Below are 21726 nucleotides of genomic sequence, written 5' to 3' on the forward strand. Positions count from 1 at the left end.
CAATTTTCAGTGTACTTAATTCCTCCTGGGTAGTTCAACATCTTGACTTTCCTGATAAAATGGATATTTAGCATAAAATGCGCTCAGTCTTTTGTAATCATAAATGTTCTGTCAATGCATGTAAAGTTCATTTCATCAAAAGGTAACCTTGTAAACAAGCTCCCAAATACTCAAACACCAATAAGCATTACTTCCTGTCTCCCTAGAGGAAACCTACAGGTAGTAAAACAAATAAACTCATCTTTTACTTTTACCTACCCACCATAAATTGTCATTTGAACCTCATATGGGGGCAGAGAACTGTCAGCAAGGCTATGAATACCTATAATAAAGTATGATGGATGATGTCATAATCATGCAAATATAGACTGGAAGGACCCTTGAACATCAAGCAATTATGTTACCCAAAAATTCCCCAAATCCCCTCAGGGGCTCATAGCATTTCAATTTGAATAGCATTTGAATTGGGTGAGAACACCAGAATGTTTCCAACATTGACATATTTGCAAAGGCAAAATATCACTGATACATTTCAAGGGCTGGATGGTCTAAAGAGCATGCCATTTATTATATAAGAGGCTGTATTTTCAGGACCAGACACAATTCCACATTTAATATATGACTGCTAGTACTACTACTAGTAATTATCAGTATAGCATTATAGTATTATAGCTATTATTTAAGAGGCTTCCTTATGCCAGTATTAACTTATTTAGTCCTCACAGCTAGTGAGCGATTTAAAGACTTTTATTGTTTCCAATTTTCAGATGAGGAGATTGAACCTTGGTGAAGTTAAATACGTAATTTGTGTAAACACAAAAACACGCTAGCAAATGGAGGCTAGAGATTTGAACACAAGTCTGCTTTACTGCAGAGTCCCTTTGGTTTAACCACGCTCTGGAATTGTCACCAAATAAGCACGTCAAAACTCCATTTCTAAGCAAAGATTTCCTGCTACCACAGCATCATTTCAATTTTTTAATTGGTACTGCAACTGTAAGTGCTGATTTAACCTACAATGACTGCTTTTAAATTTCTATTAATATATTAACGGAAATGATTTATTGATTGAGTTTTTTAAATAGACATGCCTATCTGAAATAAACCACTTCAAAATATTTCTAAAAATCTTGGTCTTCACAGATGTGTCTTGTAAAAACAATAAACTTTATATATTATGCTAAGAATTTAACTTTAGTTCTAATACCGTCTTTTGTTTTGTTTTGTCTTGGAGACAGAGAGACAGAGTGCAAGCAGGGGAGGGGCAGAGAGAGAGGGAGACATAGAATCTGAAGCAGGCTCCAGGCTCTGAGCGGTCAGCATAGAGCCGGACGTGAAGCTCAAACCCACAAACCGTGAGATCACGACCCAACCAACTGAGCCACCCAGGTGTCCCATAATATCATCTTAGTTTTAAGGAAGCTAATTAGGATCTCCGGATGGGAATATTAAGAATCTTACCTTTATAAAAATCATATATAATTTTATAAACATTTATAGCTAAAATTAGCATAAACGCCAAAGAACCAACAACTCATTGACCAAAGAAATTAAAAACAGGCTCTCAAAACAAAAAAGTCAGTTTACCTTTAATCTTCTTGTACTTCTTATACCATCTCCCAAACTCCTGGCACTTGGTTGCTGACACGTTGGCATAATATGTGCTATTTACAATGGATGAAATCATACTCTGAAAAGGAAAAATATATTTAGTAGTTAATTTTTTTCATAAATGAGTACTCCTTTTGGGGGATAAGAAAGGGCAGATTATAGCCCACACCAAACTCTGTTGTCTTTTAAATCTGAAGTAGTCACCCTCATGCAAACTAAACTATTAAACATCAAATACGACGACCCAAATTTACTCTTTCTTTAACTTGTACGATGACAGTGCCTTCTCCAAAAAAACCAAACTGGGGGCAATGTCAAAGATGGAGGAGGCAGGACATACAGATAAAACACAAGGGGAAAAAACAGTTGTGTTTTAGGAACCAGAGTGAAAGGTGAGATCAGATGCTCCAGCATCGGTAATTCAGATAATGTCTTTCAGATGTTTCTGTTCTGCTTCCAACGGCAACAAGCTCACACAGCCAAGAATCTGAGAACATCCGTGCTACACACTGCAGAACAACATTTAGGGAAATAAGTTAAATTAATATAATTTATAGAAACGTGTGATTAGCACTTGTGTGAAAATTCACCAAATGAAAAAATTAACAGTGCTTATTTTAGAGCAGGAGAAACTAAACATAACACTTGCACTGTATTTCAACCAAAAATGAATCAAAGCTAAAACTTTCTGAGTGTTTAAGTACATGATTCCTTCTTGCTCTTCATCCCCTGTCCCTACTCAGGTCTACCCTTTAGCTGATTTGTAATCGGGATGAAAAGGAAAAGGAAGAGCACAGAACCTGACCTACTGCTAAAAAATTAAATTATAATTGCACACCTTGAGTGAAATTTCCTACAGATATGTTTTCAGTCAATATGGCATGTTTGGACCAACATTTATGACAGATGTTAACTTACACCTGAATTGATTGTGATAATACAGACACAGATTTATACATAGATTTTTACTTCAGCAAATTCTGTCTAAAAGCAAATGGACATAAACTCAAGAGATCCAAATGACCTCTGTAAAGTTTTATATCTCGCCTTGAAATCCCATCTTTTTTCAAAAGATATGGGTGGAGCAGCTGAGCAAAATCTCAAAACTTCTAATGATATTTTTATAAAGTAGTCGAGATAAAAAAGATAACGATAAATTGAGGCAATAGTAAGTTATTTACCAAGAGGTTCAAACATCAGCAGACAGTACTGCATAGACTCCCATTTAAAAGTTGTGTCGGTGAGCCCACAGAGTCCTTCTTTTTCAATCACTGTCCGGTACTGGTGGGGGAGGGGAGTCCTAATTCAATTTACAGAAACCTCTTTGGCCTTTTCTACATAGCAGATGGCTAACCTCTCCCAGTTGCTGATCTCTAAATAACAATTCTGTTCTCTAAGTGGAGATAGTTAGGAAAACCATTTTTATCTGAGGATCTGAACACAGCCCTGGAAACACAAAGAGCCAGTATCACCTGAGTGTATCACAGAACTACCAGAGCCTTACCTACCGCCTTAGAGGATCAGTGGAATCCTAATCTTCCTGAGGCAGGGTTCTGCTCTGTGTGTTATTAACAAAGAAGTAAAGAAGTCTCTTGGCTAGCTGGGCTAGTTTCCTCTCTGGGCTGAGTTTTTCTCTTTGTCTGTGAAACCCTTGAGGACAGTGACTGTGTCTGTTTCATTCCCCGCCTCCCCCCCCCCCATGTCTAACACAGTTCTGATGTGGGACATCTGAGTCCCTGAAATAGAACAGATGAAAAGGGACAGAGATGAAAATTTAAAATGCCAAACTGAAATGTCATAATAATGAAAATTTTAACATGAAAGCAGCCTAATAATAGATGCACTAGCCACACTGGTGTATAGGAATAATTGCAAATGTACTTGTCATCTTTGTATGTTGTTTATATGAATGGTATCTTCTAGAAAGGCATAGGATATATGGCCGTGATAGGAAACTGAGCTAAATCTTCTATTGCAAAGTGGTCTGGAAAGCAGACTAAAATGCAAAGTGTCTCAGTTACTACCTGGAGCTGTACCTCAACTTCCTAGCCCATAAGACTAGGCCACAAACCCACATCAGTGTGGCCCCAGAGAATCCTCATTTCCCCAGTCTTTAGCCTATTTTGTCCTTGCTCCAGATGCATTTCATTGACACTGCACAAGGCCAGAGTCAATCTATGTCACAAGGAAGTTATATCTGGGCTTTCATGGTCTCCATCACCAGATTCTATGCTAGAGTCAGGTTCACACAATTCATTTAAAAAAGGAGAAGTTGGCTACCCACAGCCTCAATCAGATTTATTCTTTTCCCCAGATTACCATAAATGAGTTTCTATCTCTACAGACCACACGGGGGAAAGATAGATTTAAAATATGAGTTGAGCAAAGGAATCAGGTAGCAAATAAAGAAAGTTTCCTAGATAATGAGAATCTTTAGTCACTCAAAGGTCTCTCTGAGTTTGTGGTACATTTTATTCATATTAATTCCCTGCAGGTCTTTACATTTAGTTGACACTCAAGCTAGTTCCACTGATAAGAATTTTTGTAATTCATCTTCAGTGAGACTTCAAAACAGAAGAGGTACATCTGGGGGATATTTTAGACAAAAGGTCATGTTACTTCTTATTATTCCATTTTCAAACATGAATATTCTCTAACCCTAAATTAGACTACTACATTCTCACAGTCAGTTTGAACCATTGGGCCTCACTAGAATATTCTGGATACATATTAAGGTCATCTTAGTGTCAATTTGTTTGTAAAAGATCAAAATTTACTTCATTATACACAAACTGAAAGGAGCTAACACAGACCCAGCACATACTTTTACTCTACTTGGAATATGTTTTCCAGAGGTCCTGGGGCAGAGAGTCTGCATTTACCACATTTCATCCATTCTACAGTCACATTTTTAAAATACTTCAGTGTCACTGAAATTGGGATGCATCTTACAATCAACAGCATCTTAGACCTGATGAGATACAGTTGCTGCAAAAATGGGATGAGTAATGATTAAAATCTCCCCTACTTTCCACTCTGCCAAAAAAATCTAATTTCCATTTACTGCTTTTTAAAATATGTATATAGGTTTGTATTTTATATTGCTCTTTTATGTTTTCCAATAATTCTAGAGCAACCACACAATTGGACTTTTAGGATCCCCACTTTTTTTTTTTTTTTTAAACATACGAACGAAGATTTGAGTGGGCTTTTTCAACCAGGAATGTAACCACCTCCTGAGCACACAGGTTGTATAAAGCGATGCTGATACAAATGACCAGAAAGAGATGTGTATTATTCTTTTTAATACTTAAAGTAATTATGTTTTACTGAGGCTTATATTAAAATGACCTTGCATTTACTGAGCAAGCTTCACTTGGCAAGGTGGTGGGCTGTGGAAGGAGACGGGAGAGCACACATACACTGGGCAATCAGGCAGCCCCTTCAGGTCCTCGGTCACAGCCATAAACACTCCATGAATGGTAATTGTAGACCAAGCCATGCTATGAAAAATATTATGTGTTAAAATAAACAGAAGGTTTAAAATGCCTTCCCAACTACAGAAACTTTTGGAAAATTTCAGGCTCCTTTGTAATTAATCATGAAATCTTAAATATGAAGATTTTAAGTGAAGAATAAAATGTAAGTTTCCTCATTTGCCATCACTCCTACACATAGTTTGCCAGTTATATTTGAAAGTTATTTAAAAAAAAAATAAAATAAGGTATTTGAGGAATTAAAATATACCAGAATCAGTCACTTTAAAGTTTACTAGCCAATTTGAATTTCCAACATGCCAAACTGCAAGAGAATGTTATACTGTTTTAAACAGATATTGTTTAAACAATAAAATACATCGCTTTAATACTTATTATAGTTAAATAGATTGCCTTGTCTAAAAAGAAATTTTCTTTTAGCCTCCTGAGACAAATTTTAAACTCACTTCTTTGTTTTTGACTAGCTCAGAGAATAGATGTCACCTCTGATATAGTTCCATTTTCTAAACTGAGGGCCAAGAAGCTCAGAATGAAGAAGCATCTTGCTCAAAGTAAAACGGCAATGGAAAACACCATAAAAAGACACTACCACCAGGCCACATTATTCTAGGAGTCTCCGAAAAGAGAAGTTAATTAATGAAAGAAAGGAAATATTCACCACCACCTCCATCAGCTAGTACAAACTCAGTAGCAGATACTACAAACAGACTAAGAAACAAGGTGACAAAAACAAAACATAAAGCTGTGACCACAGGTTCCTTAGAGGGGCTAGTTACGGAGGTTAGAATCAGATAAAACTAAAGAACCTAAAACAAATTTAGGGGCACCTGGGTGGCTCAGTTAGTTAAAGGTCTGACTCCAGCTCGGGTCATGATCTCATGGTTCATGAGTTTGAGCCCCGTATCAGGCTCTGTGCTGACAGCTCAGCGGCTGGAGCCTGTTTCAGATTCTGTCTCTTGCTCTCTCTCTCTCTCCTCCCTCTCTCTCTCTCAAAATAAGTAAACATTAAAAAGAATTTTTTTAATAAAAAATAAAATAAATCTTAATAAGAGGGGCGCCTGGGTGGCTCAGTTGGTTAAGTATCTGATTCTTGGTCATGATCTTACAGTTCGTGAGTCCGTGCCCCGCATCAGTCTCTGTGCTGATAGCATGGAGGCTGCTTGGGATGCTCTCTCTCTTTCCCTCTCTCTCTGCCCCTCCCATGCACATGTGCGCGCTCTCTCTCTCTCTCTCTCTCTCTAAGATGAAATAAAAAACTTAGAAAAAAAAACTTAATAGGAAAAGCAAAACATTAAACACAGGTTAAAATGATTTGTACAATACACTTGGAAACAGAGACCTGACCACCCCCTTTTCCTCCCCAAGAAAAGAAAGGTAAAATAATTGGATATCCTTTACCACATTTTCCTTGGCTTAGTGAGATTTATTTGTTTGAATAGCAGTGTTATACTAAGAGCAGCTAAGCTGCAGACACATAATACACTTGCTATAAAAAAGAACATCTTAAAACCAAAGTGAATGGTTACACGTCTGTCAGTAGGAGTGCCCTGTCTTAGCAAGAGGTGCCCGAGTGGGGGGAGCGAGGCTGCATCTCATAGCTTCCCTTTCCATGTCTACACAGCAGAGAGCATGATGCAGGCAATGAATAATATGCATTCTTTGCTCATTTTCAGCTTTTTTATTCTCCTTTGCGGTATGCTAAATTACATATTAAACATGAGATTATAATGATACTTCAATCAAGTACACTAAAGCGAAAAAACTGATTTGGAGGAATTACTTTGTCATGAAAAATTCAGTTAATGTTATCTGGCAGCCTTTTGCTCTCCCTTTCTATCGCCGCTTCTGAGCTATACTATCAGAACTGAAAATTTTGCCATTCTAGTTGAAGGAAACACTTCCCCTGGGCTTTGGAGTAGGACAGGACTACCTCTGAGAGCTCCTCCCCTGAGGCGCGGCTGAGTGGCTTGCTTATCTGCTAGTGGCCCCCTCAGCGGTGAAAGAGGGATGTTGCTACCTGTCTCAGAGGGCTGGAAGGATTCAGAGAGATGATTCGAGTAAAAGGCCTAGCACAAGAGACAGACTCAATGAGTGTCTGCTCTCTCCTCTCCATGCAATCATTTCATACGTTGAAGGCAATCACCCAGTGAGGGATTCTTTTCAAGCTGTCACTTGTAAGCCGCCATCAACAAGAGTCAGGAGGTTGGGCCTACAACTAAAACAAACTCACATGAAAACAACTTAAAGGGACAGTTGGCAACTGGTTGACATAAGGCAGGATGCATCCCCACTGCATATGTGAATTGAAGATTAAATGAAAGGGACAGTTGGCAACTAGTTAAGACAATACAGGTTCACACAGGTGATCAGCCACTTGACTGTAGATGAGCACATAGTCAGTTTGTGTTTTCTACCAACCCAACCAGCTGCTTGAGTTCATTGCCCGATTATTTTAGCATATTGTAGATTTGTGTTAGTCCTTTAATGATCCCCAAAAGAGCAAGGCTTGCTCAGGATGACAGAAATAATTATCCTACAGTCTATGTCTTAAAAAGACCTATAAACACTGTATCACCATCATAGTGGAAATCTAGTAACATTTTTCACAGTTCAATAACTTGTGCCAGTCATTTTGTTCCTCAAATATTTAGCCATAAAACCTCAGTTAAGGGCATGGAACAGAGCTTTATTTATTTTTATTTTTTAAAGGGAAGCATTTAATATTTATTTTAATGTTTATTTATTTTTGAGACAGGGGAGAGAGAGAGACAGAAAGACACAGCATGAGCATGGGAGGGGCAGAGAGACAGGGAGACACAGAATCCTAAGCAGGCTCTAGGCTCTGAGCTGTCAGTATAGAGCCCAAGGTGGGGCTCAACTCACGGACCGTGAGATCATGACCTGAGTCAAAGTCGGACAACTGACTGAGCCACCCAGGTCCCCAAGAGCTACTTTAAAAAGGTATCTATATGTTAAACAAAATAAGCCAGATAAAAGACAATATTCTAGGATTCTACTTTTATGAGGCATCTAGATTAAGTAAATTCATACAGCCAGAAAACAGAATAGAAGTTACCTGGGGATCTGGGTGTGGAGAGGGGAATGGGGAGTTATTACATAATGGTTACAGACTTTGTGTTTGGCATGATGTAAAGTTTGGAAAAATATAGACGTGAGGGTTGCACAACACTGTGAATGTAATTAATGCCACTGATTTTATAAACTTAAACATGGTTAGAATGATAAACTTCATGTTATGTATTTTTACCACAAAAATAAGTTTAAAAAATATATCTAGAGTCACAGAGAACATGTGGATGTTAAAGGCATTGCAGGAAAGCACTGGAAGGTATATGCATTTGCAAATTACTTGTTCTTTCGTGGCAATTTTAAGTTAACAAGACTGTCTCCTCAGTCTTTCCATTTGATCATCATAATAACCTATGAGGTGGACAAGGAAGGTCCGTTAGCTCTACTTATTTAATGGATCAACACCCAAAGGACCTGGGATTTTTTCTTTTAACTCTTCCTTGAGTAAAAACAGTAAGCCACAGAAGAGGTGTTCATGTTTCCAAACTGGAACGGTTAAAGAAAAACTAATAAGAGACCTATGCCTAAGGTATGGTAAGTTAGGATGCTTGGGACAGACTATAGTCCCCTTCAGGGAGAGGCTGCAAGTGGGTAACTCAGGGGAACATCAGAGGAAAAGGATGAGGGTGGTGTAAGCACCTAAGCACATTTGGAAAGCTGAAAGCAAAAATAAATACACAGATACACAAACACAACCTATCTGGCCAGACAGAGAAGAGCTAAATCATGACTTCCCTCCCTTTAAATATATATGCCTCAGCCTGTAATTGTTGCCCTTTTATGGACTTTCCATTTTTCTTTCTCCTGCCTTCAAAGGCTGCTCTTTTGAACTGCAGGACACTGGATGTTTCAAGAAATGGATACCGGCCACTGAACCATCATTCCTTTATACAATCACCACATCTGAGAGAGGAAATACCTAATACAGTTTGGCCTGGGGATAATGAAAAATTATTTCAAAAAAAGTCGTTTTTTTTTTTACTCATGAGCTAAGTCTGTTTCACACAGTCCACTAACCTACTTTCTGCTTTGACGTAGGTAGTGTTGGATACTCCACTCTCGTCTTCCTAGGTTGAAAGCTGTATTCCTCTCTCATCTTTCCCACTGCATCCCCAACCCATTGCAAAGTGCCCGACTCCTACTAGGACCCCAGTATGTTGATGGAATACATGTTGAATTATGTTTCACCTTCTCAGAACAAAAATGCATTCTTTTCACGTTACATAGATTGAACCTTAAAAATGTATGCACTGTTCTATGACACTTCAAACAAACTAGGTGAGCTTATTTCCACCCTGAAAGGCAACTGAGCTATGCAATTTAAGTGAATAATCTGGACTGTTTAAGGGTAATAGCTGTAGGACTGAGGCTGGGGCCCATATTATAGGTCCATGCTCACTGAAGACTACTCCAATAAGATGTTCCATAATCACACAGCATACCAGAACCCTAAATCAAATCTCCCCCCAAATTTAAGTAATAGAATTGGAGACCTGTTTGACTGAAAATGTACTGGCCATCAACCACCAAATTACTGTATTCAGTGGTTTCTAGTTCAAAACATTTAGAGCTGCCAAGAACACCATAAAAATAATAATTGCAGTTTATAGCACTTTCTAAAACATTTTTATATTTAATTCATTAAACACATTACAGCAGTGGTTCTCAACCAAGAGTGATTTACTCCCCTCATAGGACATTTGGCGATGTCTGGGGACATTCTGGTTGTCCACACTGGTGGGGGGAGGGATGGTGGCATGCTACTGGCACCTAGTCGGTGGAGGCCAGGGATGGATGCTAGCCATCCTACAACACACAGGACAGCCCCCACCACAAAGACTATTCACTCAAAGATAAACAGGGCCACGTTGAGAACTTGTGCATCAGAATAACAACTACTTGCAAGGCATATGTTGTGCTGAATGCTGAGGAAGTGCTGGTGGACGAGAGATGGCTTCTCTGCTTGTGGGGCAGTCCAGCAAGTGATGAGAACCAGCAGGTAGCACTGATAACAGTCTGTGATAAGCGCTGTGACAGGGGTGTATACAAAAGTCCACCAAGAGCAGAAGCAACTGCTTCAACCAGAAGGTCAGGGTACTTCACCAGCAGTGACTTTCCAGCTTCAATTGAGAGGTGACTTCATCAAGTACAAGAGAGCACTGCGTACTAGCCAGAAGAAATCATATATGTAAAAGCAGCAAGGATCAAACTGAAGGACCCTAACAACACCAGCATTGTGTACAGGGCTACCAAAGCCAGACATTAGCAGGGTGTATCTCCCTGGAAGGCCAGTCTCACATGAACAGAAGGAGAAGTACAGGTAAAGTGATTTTTATGGCATCAAAAACAAATATCAAAAACCAGGTATATGGAGCAGAATATAAATTTTGCATGATTTTTTTTAAATATCACCAGAAGTTGCTTTGTTAGACTTGTAATGCTAAGGGTGCTCCACCCTCAGGAATATTTGGTGACATTAGAGCAATGACAAATGTTCTAAAGTAATTAATTCCATGTGTCTGGAGCACAAAGAGGATGCAGGTAAAAAGGGGAAGGTGGTGGCTCCGGTGAGAAGTCAGGCTGGATGGTGTCATGTGAACAATTCTTCTAGGCTATGTTAATGCAGTCTGTACCTCTTTTGGGCAGGGCAGAGGCAGTCACTGCAGGCTTGTAGAGGAGGAAATGGCAAGTTCTCAGTGTTGGAAAAGCAGATGAGGGGACAAAGGTTAAAAGGTGGTTAAGTCTAACGAGGAAATGGCACAAAGGAGGAAGATTTCAGATATGAAGGCAGTAGAATCCACAGGATCAAACAGAGTGATAGAGAAGAAACTTTTCAGGCTGGGCAACCAGCGGGGGTGGAGTAGGGGGTGTGGCAGCAAGTAATGAGAATAGAAAATGGGGGTAAAAAGAGGTTTTCATGGTGGGGATAAAGGTGGTCTCAATCAAACCTCAAGACAACCCTGCAAATTATGTGAAATATGCATAGATAACAAATCATGCCCAGTTTACAAATGAATTCAGTGAGGTCCTCAGGCAGGTGGGCTTGCCTGGGGTCACACACCCAGCAAAAATAAATGAATGGGGGAGATGGCAGCTAGGGCTCTCAGCTCCCAGTCTAGGTTCTTTCCATTCATGCTGTCTCTCTAGCCACATATTACAGTGATAACTAAACTTGATAATCATGATAGATCATGATGGCCAAATTTCCATTGGCTCTAACAGCCCTGGATAAAATTCTGAATTGGTGATATTAAGTTAGGAGCTTGTCTACTTCCAAGTAAAGCCCAGTTTGACTTCCATATAAATCCAAGAAACAATTAACCGTGACTGTAAAATTCAGGACAAATGAATTATTTTCCTAACTCTTCTTTATCCAATACCTGTATATGATCAGAATAACTTCAAATTTTTATTTTTATAACTACATAAGCATCACACTGGAATAAATGAAAATCCTAGCAATAAGTGTTAGCACCTGGATACATACCTACAGGTAGGTACTGAAGTGGCCTGTGTGAAAGCTGTAAGCACAAGATTAAGTACATAACTGATGGTCAAGAAATACCAGTGTTCCTTTCTACCTAGCTACCTACTACTCAGATACATACCTTCTTGAATATTTGGGGAAAAAAAGATTAATAGCATCTCAGAGGATTTACATTCTAAAACATGCTCCACAACACACATGAAAAATATTCAGTTCACACCAACAATATCATGTCTCAATAATGATGGCTGATACTGGGGGTGCCTGGGTGGCTCAGTCGGCTAAGCATCTAACTCTTGATTCAGCTCAGGTCATGATCTCACAGTTCATGGGATCGAGCCCCATGTCAGACTCCCCACTGACAGCACAGAGCCTGCTTGGGATCTTTTCTCTCCTTCTCTCCTTGCTCTTCTCCCCCACTCGCTCTCTCTCACTCGAAATAAATAAACTTAAAAAAATTTTTTTAAATAATAGCTGATACTGTTTATGCAACATCATTGTATGCCAGACACCAGGCCAAGAATTTATGTGATTTATCTCATTTACTCCTCATTATATGACTTAGAACTATTACTATCCTGGTTTTACTTACAAAGAAACAGGCTTGTAAAAGTGAGGTCATAGAGGCCTGTAAACCAGGACATGAATCCAGATCTAACTGATTCCAGAATGCATGCTCTTACCAGCAGGCTTCCTGCTTCCCCCCAAAGACTCTATTATCCTAGAACACAGATCAGGGCACATCAAGTTTCTACATTCTTGTCACCTTCCCTTGAACTTGACAGACATGTAATTAGTCCATTGTCTTAAATCAAGTTGTAGCAACTCACACAGGAAATGGATTTCCATTCATAGCTTTAAACAATGTCACCCGAGTTCATTTCACAGCAGTCCTAAGCCGCTGACCATAGCCACCAAAATATTACCGCATCATTAGAAAAAGTGGGTCCCTTGCCCATGAACACAAATGGAAAAGGCAGCCCTTTCCCACTCTGTTCCTTCCTTTGATCTTGTCTACCTCATATTTTGTGGCTTTAGCTTCTCATCGCTTCACTAAAAATGGAGTACCTCTTTTTCTCATGATATATTTTCATGTGGCAGAATCACAGCAGAAACTATACAAATGTATGTGATGCAAAGATCATCTTTCTTTGCTAGCCAGGGGAAATGCTCAAAACTAAACAAAAAAAATTAAGATGGGTCTGACATAGTTGACTCACTCCATTGAATAAGTAAAAAAAATGAATGGTCTGGAGCCTGAACCTTGGGAGGGGAGGTCTGGATTAGGATCTCAACTTGCCACTTAGCCTACTGAGGAAGCCTGGGAAGGCAAAGTGCTTCTCTGAGTCTTGGTTTCCTGATCGATAAAGTGGAGACACTGATACCTACCTCCTGTGATACACGTGAGAAGTTAAAGACTGTGAATGTGAAATGTTTTCATGTATGCCCATTACATCAAAGCTCTCGGGAAGTGATAACTTCTACTCTATAACAAAAAAACAAAAACAAAAACAAAAACAAACACCACAACCTCCATGTTTTTTCCACCTAGAGTGCAGAGTAACTATAATAAAAGATAGAGGACAGCTGTCTGAGCAGGCGTGCCCCTCTTGCAAGAAAGTCCACCAGTGGCTTTCTTCGTTTCCCAGAACCCCACCTGGATATACTGACCTGGGAGAGAGGGCATTCTTTGGCTAATGTGCTCTGGTTCATCTCTTTGAGCAGTTCCTTTAAGGCATTGCGGACTGTGGCATGATTCCACTGCTCCGCAGGCAAGTCTTCCAACTTCGAACAACTGGGAAACAGAGCAAGAATGAACACCACGCAGACCTCAACAAAGGGCCCTGGCTGCAGGGGGTTCTGAGTGTGGCAGTTGCTCCTGGGTCCTGTGCCAGCAGTAGGAAAAGTGCTAAAGATCAGGGTCCCGTGTGGGCCCTACATGAGGGAAGGAGAGCAAAACTGCTTCTCTAGGACTTGGACAAAGCCCCACTCGGTCTCTCTAAGAAAAATAGTCACTTCAGATATGAAGAACTGTTAACGATTTAAAATATGGCTTTTCCAATCTGTTGATGGGAATGGCATGGCAATGTGATTACAACTTCCACAATACAAGTTCAGTTATTGGACATCCCTAACGCTAAATGTAAACAAATGTTCCTTTCAATTCAAGCGTGAAGGCCCACTCTTCACTCTCATTGAACGATTCAGAGATGTTGCTTTTCTAACCAAAAAATAACTTTTAAGATAGGACACTAAGCATTCCTAGGCAAGGATGGGGATGTTGGGTCCCCATTAAAGTACAGATTCTCCAAAATGAGCAAATTCAAAACCCTTTCACTAAAGGACAACGTCTCTTAAACCATATGACTTATAGGCACTTTACAATACAAGACTCTGCAGAGAACCTCTAGATTCTTTAGAGGCATAACTTGCTCTGGATGCTGTACCTGAAAAAATAAAATCACTTCCAGAACCTCTGCAGGCCGCAGAGTGTGCTTCCTCGAGGCAGCCACCAGAAAGGGAAGAAAAAGATGTCCAGTGCCAGCACCTTCCTGGGAAGCCTGCTACACTAGCACAGAAGTCAGCCCTCAAAACACAAGCCCAAAAACAGCAGAAGTGTTTATTCTTCAAATTGTATGTGCTAAGTGTTTAAACAGAGAACCCATTAAATTAGGGGCTGTGGAAAGTTCCCCTTTAAGGGCCACAGATTTTTAATGATTTATCAAGCTTCCCCTAGGTTACCACTTCACTGCTTCTGAAAACAAAACATAAAACAGTTGGAATGTGGACTATAAAGATGCCTGGTGAAGGGTCCCTCCTCTCTCTCCTTTCTTTCTCATTTCATCCAGTGTCTAGAAATCAACAAAGACAGGACGTGCTAATCTCTGCAGTGACTCTCTGAGTGACGGAGCAGCTCCACGAGTGCGGAAGGGCAGATGTTCAGAGACACCCACCTTTGTAATTGGATTTTCAACGTCACAACATGATAGACATCTTGCAGCATGTCGGCCACTGTTGCGTCGGGGGCATCTGTCACATAGCTGAGAGGGAGAGGGTTCCACCTCCCCAGCTTGATTATTCCTGCAAAGAGAAGAAAAACATAATAAACACATTTCTGCTATTTATTAAACCTTCTCATTGTTTGTTCAATGTTAAGAAGGTCATTCGATAGTCAACATTCAAGGCCCATTCAGAGATATTTTACAACCCAGTGCAATAACCTATTTCTTTCTGGCCGACAACTGAGTTAACCATACAGGAAGATGAGAATGAAAGGATTGAGGTTTAATCATGGACAATCAGTTCTTTTATGTTTTCCTGTTTCTTAAATTACTTAGAAAACCATACGGATACTTCCTTCCCCCAAAGTCTTGTTTCACATTCTAACTTAAGACTGATGCTAAATATACCGGACTGCTGATTTCATAGACAAAAAAAAAAAAAAAAAAAAAAAAGCAAGCCTTAAGTAAATATAAGATTTGGTTTTGAATTGTACAAGAAAATTCCTGTGTGTGGGCTCAGCACACACACAGTCACATCCTGACTGTGGTGTGATCCCCAGTGCAAACAGCACTTGGAGCTGATGAACCAGTTAGAGTTCACTTCCAGATTCGTGTTTCACCAGGCAGAGGGGTTATTTTCCAATAGCACAATGACTGACCACACATCAGAAATAGCAGAGATGCCTTCAGCTTCCTTTTTTTTTTTTTTTTTTTATTTTATTCCTCTGCTCTTTTTAGAGTGACAATGGTTACCATTTCCCTGTGGGTTTCCTGCTGCATATGGTAAACATGCATGACAATGGAGAGAGAATAAAAATCCTGGTCAAACTTACACTATATAGAGCAGTGATTTTAGGAATACCCTTGTGACAAGAAGATTCTTCCGATAGCTTCAGCAACACGTGGTGAAAATTCTAACTTAGTCATAAGATGGACGCATCTTATCTGGTCCATATATCTGTGTCCATAGGGCACATATAACATTGATGAAGAAAAATAAAGAAAAAATAAAGAAAAACCCATTTCACAAACACAGAGGGACAAAAATTTTATTTGTATGCTGTGAAAAGCCCAATGGTCCCCAAGGTGTCAGAAATTGTCATACATACATTCCACTAAAACAGTTGTTTTGGTGAAAGAAAAGAAATAGAAATTTTTTGACAATACAGGTGGGTCCAACTACAGTGTTCTTTCAAAATATTTTTTATCATCAAAGACAGAGAACACCTGTATACCCAAGTGAACTTTTAAAAGCTTCGCGAAATAATGTTTTATAGCTCTGGGGTAAAATTCCAATAATAGGAAATGAACTTTCTGGTCAGGGCGTGTCCTGTCCAAGATGAAATCAATGAATGCGCAATGCTTGACATAATGCTTGAAAACAGGGAATAAACAGAACAAAAATATTAAAATGATGCACTGTTTCAGTATTAAGATTTAACAATCTGGTGCTGAATATGCTGCAGTATAAATAGTGCCTGGACTCAGATCCAATAAAGTAACACAGCTCTCATTCATAGTACCGTATGTCTCCAGTTCTGGCTCCTTAAGTCACATTTCACTTGCCAAGAAAAGCTGTTTTCTTGTGGGGATAGTTTTCCTAACATTCTCTCTCATGACAATGAAAAGTGCACAGCAACGCAGCATAAAGCAGTCTCGTGAAATGAACATCCAGGGCTCACTGGACAAGCACCCATCAGAGGCTGGGTCTGCTTCCTGGCTTCCTTTACTCTTTCTGACATTTGAAAATACTAAAAAAGATAACACGCAACATGGCTAACATATTTCCTTTTTAAAAAATCACTACATTATTTTAAATCCCTTTCAAAAAATCATTATCAAGATAGCCCATGAGTTGAGTATAAATTGACCATGGTCTAAAGGCACAGTATTTTGTCATAAGCAACTGGAGGGGAGAAAAATGAAGTCAGCAATTGTGCCCTATGATAGACATGACAAGTGGAGGAAGCCGATTTCGTGGGTATTTTGGTGACTAAGAAGACAAAGGTAACATGAAGCAAATGACTCCGGAAGTTGTCATTGTGCAGTGCACAACTCTAGGGGAGGTTCACCCATTCTGCAGTGTGTATGTCACTGCTCACCTCCTTTTTCTTGTTGAGTAGTATTCCACGGGAAAAATATGCCCTAATCAAGTCAGACACACAGAATATCTCTGTAAGATTTAATTTATATAAAAATACAAGAACAGGCAAGACTACAGGACCAACGTATGGGATTGAAGTCAGAAAGCGGTTACCTCTGGACGGCAGGGGCAACTGACCGGAAAGAAACATAAGGGGATTTTCTTGGTTTGGCTGGTGGTTGCATGGGTATAAAAATTGTCAAATTCATCAAATGCAACGCTTAATATGCATACATTTTACTGTATGTAAATTGTACTTCAATACAAAAAAGGGTATTGGGGGAGGGCTCTCTGCAAGATATGATAGACAAATCACTCTCATGGAAATTAGGTAATCTAATCTCCATTTAGGTAAATTCTACCTCCCCCCTGCCCCCCACCTTGATGAGCCGGAAGAAGACTTGTCTGGGCTGGAATGAGGCACACACAGGTGTCTTTGCAACACTTAATACCTCCACAGAGAGCAGCTGCTACAGGTTGGTTTCTGCATCTTGAAAGAGAGCTGTTGAGGCATGCTACATTCAGGCAATGGGAAGTGGCACGTGCTCCTTTCTCAACCATATTAACTCACCTGCATGGTCCCAGAAGTCACGTTCTTTGCTCTACTATCTACCAGGGTCGGTGCATGCAAGGTCTGCTAAGACAGCCATGTCCAGAAGGCTGCTCTCCTTGGAGTACCTCTTTTTAATAAGCCTTCCCCCCAAACAGGCGCTTTGTCTGATGCATTAACCCTCTTTGGAAATACATTCCTTAGATACAGTCTTCCTTCCCCAATATAAAATAGATAAAAATATTACTTGGGCTAGAAGTCAAATGTTAATTGAGGAAATCAAACTGGGAAGCAGTATAACAGTGACTAAGAATGCAGGCTTCCAAGTGAAATTGCCTCGGTTCACACTCTGACTCTTCCACGTGCGATGTAACCTCAGAAAGTTACTTAAATTTCTCCATACCTCAAGCCTCTCTATATAAAATGGAACAACAGAAGTAGTGGCCACTTTGGAATATTGTGAAGATTGAATGAAAAGCCCTGACTTAGTACAGAGCCTGGATATAATTAATCTCAACAATTGGCTGTTTACAGTAATTATTTAGACATTTTTAACGCTTCTTTAAAAAAAGACATTGTCAACTTATTTTTACAAATGTTGACTCAAAGTTCTTTTTTTTAATGATTTCATTATTATCTTTTAATCTTTAATTGGGTCATAGGCCTGTAAAAGACGCTCATTATTTTTTAATGTTATTTATTTATTTTTAGAGAGACAGAGTGTGAGCAGGGGAGGGGCAGAGAAAGGGGGAGAGAGAGAGAGAGAGAGAGGGAGAGGGAGAGGGAGAGGGAGAGGGAGAGAGAGAGAGAGAGAGAGAGAGAGGGAGAGAGAGGGAGAGAGAGGGGAGGAGAGAGAGAGAGAGAGAGAGAGAAGAGAGAGAGAGAGAGGAGAGAATCCCAAGCAGGCTCTGTACTGCCAGCACTGAGCCTGACTCGGGGCTCCAACTCACAAACCATGAGATCATGACCTGAGCCAAAATCAAGAGCCAGACGCTTAATCAGCTGAGCCACCCAGGCACTCCAAAGGCCCTCATTATTTTAAATCAAAAAGGGAGACTGCATATGAATTATGTCTCTCCCCTCCTGTCCTATCTTATTCCACCCCTCCTCCCCTCCCTACTCATTTCTTCCATCCTTGCTCTTCAGTGCCTCCTTTCCTTCCACCCATAAATAGGTTCAGATCTCCCCTACTTTAAAAGTAACAAAAACATTACAACAATCTCTTTCCCTTCAGTCTCTCATTTTTTGCACCACCAGATACATCGGAAGTGCATCTCCAATTCTCCATCGGACCTTCACCCCTAGATATCTATTTTCAAAACTCCAAGGGAAATGAAGTTCAGAAGGGTTGCATTACCATGGGTGGTACCACCAGGCAATAACTAAAACCAGATTCACTTCAAATACCATGCTCTTACTCTTCTTAGAATCCTGTAAATCACAACGGTTCAGGTATGAAGCACAGAAAAGACTGGAAAACAGCCTGGTTCCAACTTTGGAAGGCCTCGAATGCCTGACTCAGTAACACATTGTGGAGGTCAGAGGTCAGGAGCAAGTCCTAGAGTTGGTGCCGGCTCCTTTGCCTGGTAGCTATGAGACTTTGAGGAAGTTGTGTAGTCTCTCCAAGTCTCTGTTTGCATTATCTGTGAAATGGGGATAAAACACTGTCTGCCCTTGAGGGGTGCCACAAGGCTTTAAATGAGAATGAGAATTTAGCACTGGGGATTGACCCACAGTGAATGATTAGTAAATATTCGGGGAAAATAGATCCTCGGGAGTTTTTTAGTGTAGATGTAACACGACCAAAGCAAAGTGATAGGAAGATTAACCTATAGTGAGTGCAGGTAGATTAAAAGAAGGCACCATTCTAAAAAGGGAAAAGAGCTGAAAAGTCCAGACAAGTGTGTCTAAATATAACCACTAGCAGCCTCTTCCTAGCTCCCCCCCACTGGGATACAGACCCCACTGACTGTTACAGTGCAGCAAAGGAGCATGAGGAAGAAAGAACAAGCCATGTACCTGCTGGGGAGATCTGACTTGCAGTGTTGGAGAAAAACTGCATAACTCTAAGTATACGAATAGAATTGTCAAACCTCATGCTTTATGATTAGGTTTTACAATCCCTATCTGAAAAGTGAGAAAAACTAATGACTCAATTAGATAGTGGTATATGCATGCGGGGCACCTGCACGCGTACACACACACACACACACACACACACACACACACACACCCCTCAAGCCCAGCCAGGCATATAGTAAATGCTCAATAAATAACAGTTCCCATTTTTTCCCCCGAATACATTTCACACTCAGTCGGAGTACGGATCCCCAACATTCACTTCAGGAAATCATACACATTCTTCAAATTCTCCTTGAAAATAATTCCAACCCTGATCAACCAAGCCTTTTCTCTACATAGCATTGCAGGAAATATTCTTGGTCAATCTGTGTATCTTATAAAGAACTTACTTTATCACAATACCCTTTTATGTTACTTTACAGTTTGTGAAGTATTTTTTTTTTCAAAGCATTAGTTCATTTTCATGAGGACAGCAAGGGGTTAGTGTTATACCTGGATGTGAGCTGAAGAGTGACTTTTCAAGCACATCAGTGGGTGACAGCCAGGACTAGGTCTGGGCTTCATCTGACAAGTTTTCTAGCTACTGGACCAAAAACCTTTCTTCTCAGCTCTGCTTATGTGCCAATGTTCAAACATATGATGGGCCTTCGAAGAGCCTGGTCAATGGTTCATCCACAGTCACACATCAGACAGGGACTTGATATTTAATGTTAAACAACAGAATATGTAAGACCAACGAGCGAACAGGTGACAAGCACAGAAGACTGAAAAGCCAGCTACACTTGAGACTTCTCTAGAAGAAAACGATCTCCCACAACAGTGCCATTTCAGAGACACCATTTCCCAAGTCTGTCTTTCCTATTTCCAAGGAATTTATCATCTGCAAACATTTGCAAAATACCTGGTGCTGAGGACTATTACAGATGCAGTTTCAAGGTCTTTGAGTCACAAATTACGGGACTTTATTTGGGGTTTTAAATTCATAAAAATGTTAATGTGACTGAATCGAGCACAATATAATAAATAAAATTGTTTCTATCCAGACAAGTCTGCTCGCTAAAATACAAAGGATCTACACACTCTTTGTACAATGCCTTTAGACCAAGTGACAAAATTCAATTGTAGGTAAATTCCCATTACTGATATAAAATTAGGTTGGAAATGGAGGCAATTTTTGTCTAAAATTAAAAAGATGCAGTAATGGAAACCAGTTTTTTTTTTTTTACTCTCCCAATGGAGTATTCTGCCAGAGTCAAAGAGTCGACCTATCACAAAAAGAAATCTCAAGAATGCTCTTTGTGTTCACATTTGTTATTTTTATCAGTTTGTAACCTATCTCACAGAATCCACGTATTCTTCTCAATGGAAGTATACTCCATATCATTGGTATTATTTACCTCTAACTCTATGAAAAGAAGAATGGTGATTAATACACGGTATAGTTCATCAATATTTGATTCAAGTTTTCAGAAAGTCAGTCACTTCTGGGCATAAAATAAAATGTAGTGATAATACAATATAATCAATCAAATAGAAAATTTGTACTAAGCACAAATCATCCATTCATTCAACAAATTTTTCTTTTGTTTCCCCAGCACAATTCACTATGATGCAAAGACAGCCCTTATACACACTATCCCTGTAATTACGGAGCTCACAATTGAGTAGAAAAGCTTATTACCACTATATATATAGCTAAGTGAAACCACTCTTAAATTAAACCAAAGAGATAGCTTTTACTCCCCGTGCCTCAAAAATGAGAAATATTTACTTCATGAGGGCCTGTAACAGATTGCCCGGAAAGAACATGAGGATAATTCTCGTGGTTTGCCATGGCACATAGATGGTGCTGATAAAACAGTTATACATTGGGGGTACTCTAGAATAAAGCCCACAAGTCAATCTATGAGACAGATACATGAAGCCAGCACGATATCAGCTGTATTCTTATAAAACAGCCCAATAAATAATTTTCTTGTATTCTAGGTGCATTTTAACATTAAAGCAAAGTGAAAATTCAGCATGGGAAAAAACGAGACATTAGCTTTAATATCTAAAAGCTGGGGCTTATATACCTCATAACTCCCTGCAAGAGATCTCAGCAAAGGAGCATCAATAAAAACCCCAACCTCAGAGCTAAGCCTTGGGGCTTCTGATTCACAGTATTATTTCCACAATACACTAACTGCTGATGGAGCCCCTTGTAAAAACGGGAGAACTCATGACGTTGATTGCATCAGTTTATCCTCCTCGGTGGCCGTGTC

General features: G+C 39.8%; 1 protein-coding gene across 1 annotated transcript in view; it reads right to left on the reverse strand.

The window, feature by feature from the left end:
- Positions 1 to 21726, reverse strand: part of SATB2 (SATB homeobox 2) — a 203128-nt gene that overhangs the window by 111821 nt on the left and 69581 nt on the right. The window contains exons 4-6 of the mRNA XM_030327422.2: positions 14640 to 14766; positions 13357 to 13480; positions 1588 to 1690 (exon numbers count right to left, since the gene is read on the reverse strand). Of these exons, the coding sequence (XP_030183282.1) occupies positions 1588 to 1690; positions 13357 to 13480; positions 14640 to 14766 (354 nt within the window). The remainder of the gene's footprint in view (positions 1 to 1587; positions 1691 to 13356; positions 13481 to 14639; positions 14767 to 21726) is intronic.

The sequence above is a fragment of the Lynx canadensis genome, chromosome C1 (genome assembly GCF_007474595.2).
Source record: "Lynx canadensis isolate LIC74 chromosome C1, mLynCan4.pri.v2, whole genome shotgun sequence".
Lineage (NCBI taxonomy): Eukaryota > Metazoa > Chordata > Mammalia > Carnivora > Felidae > Lynx > Lynx canadensis.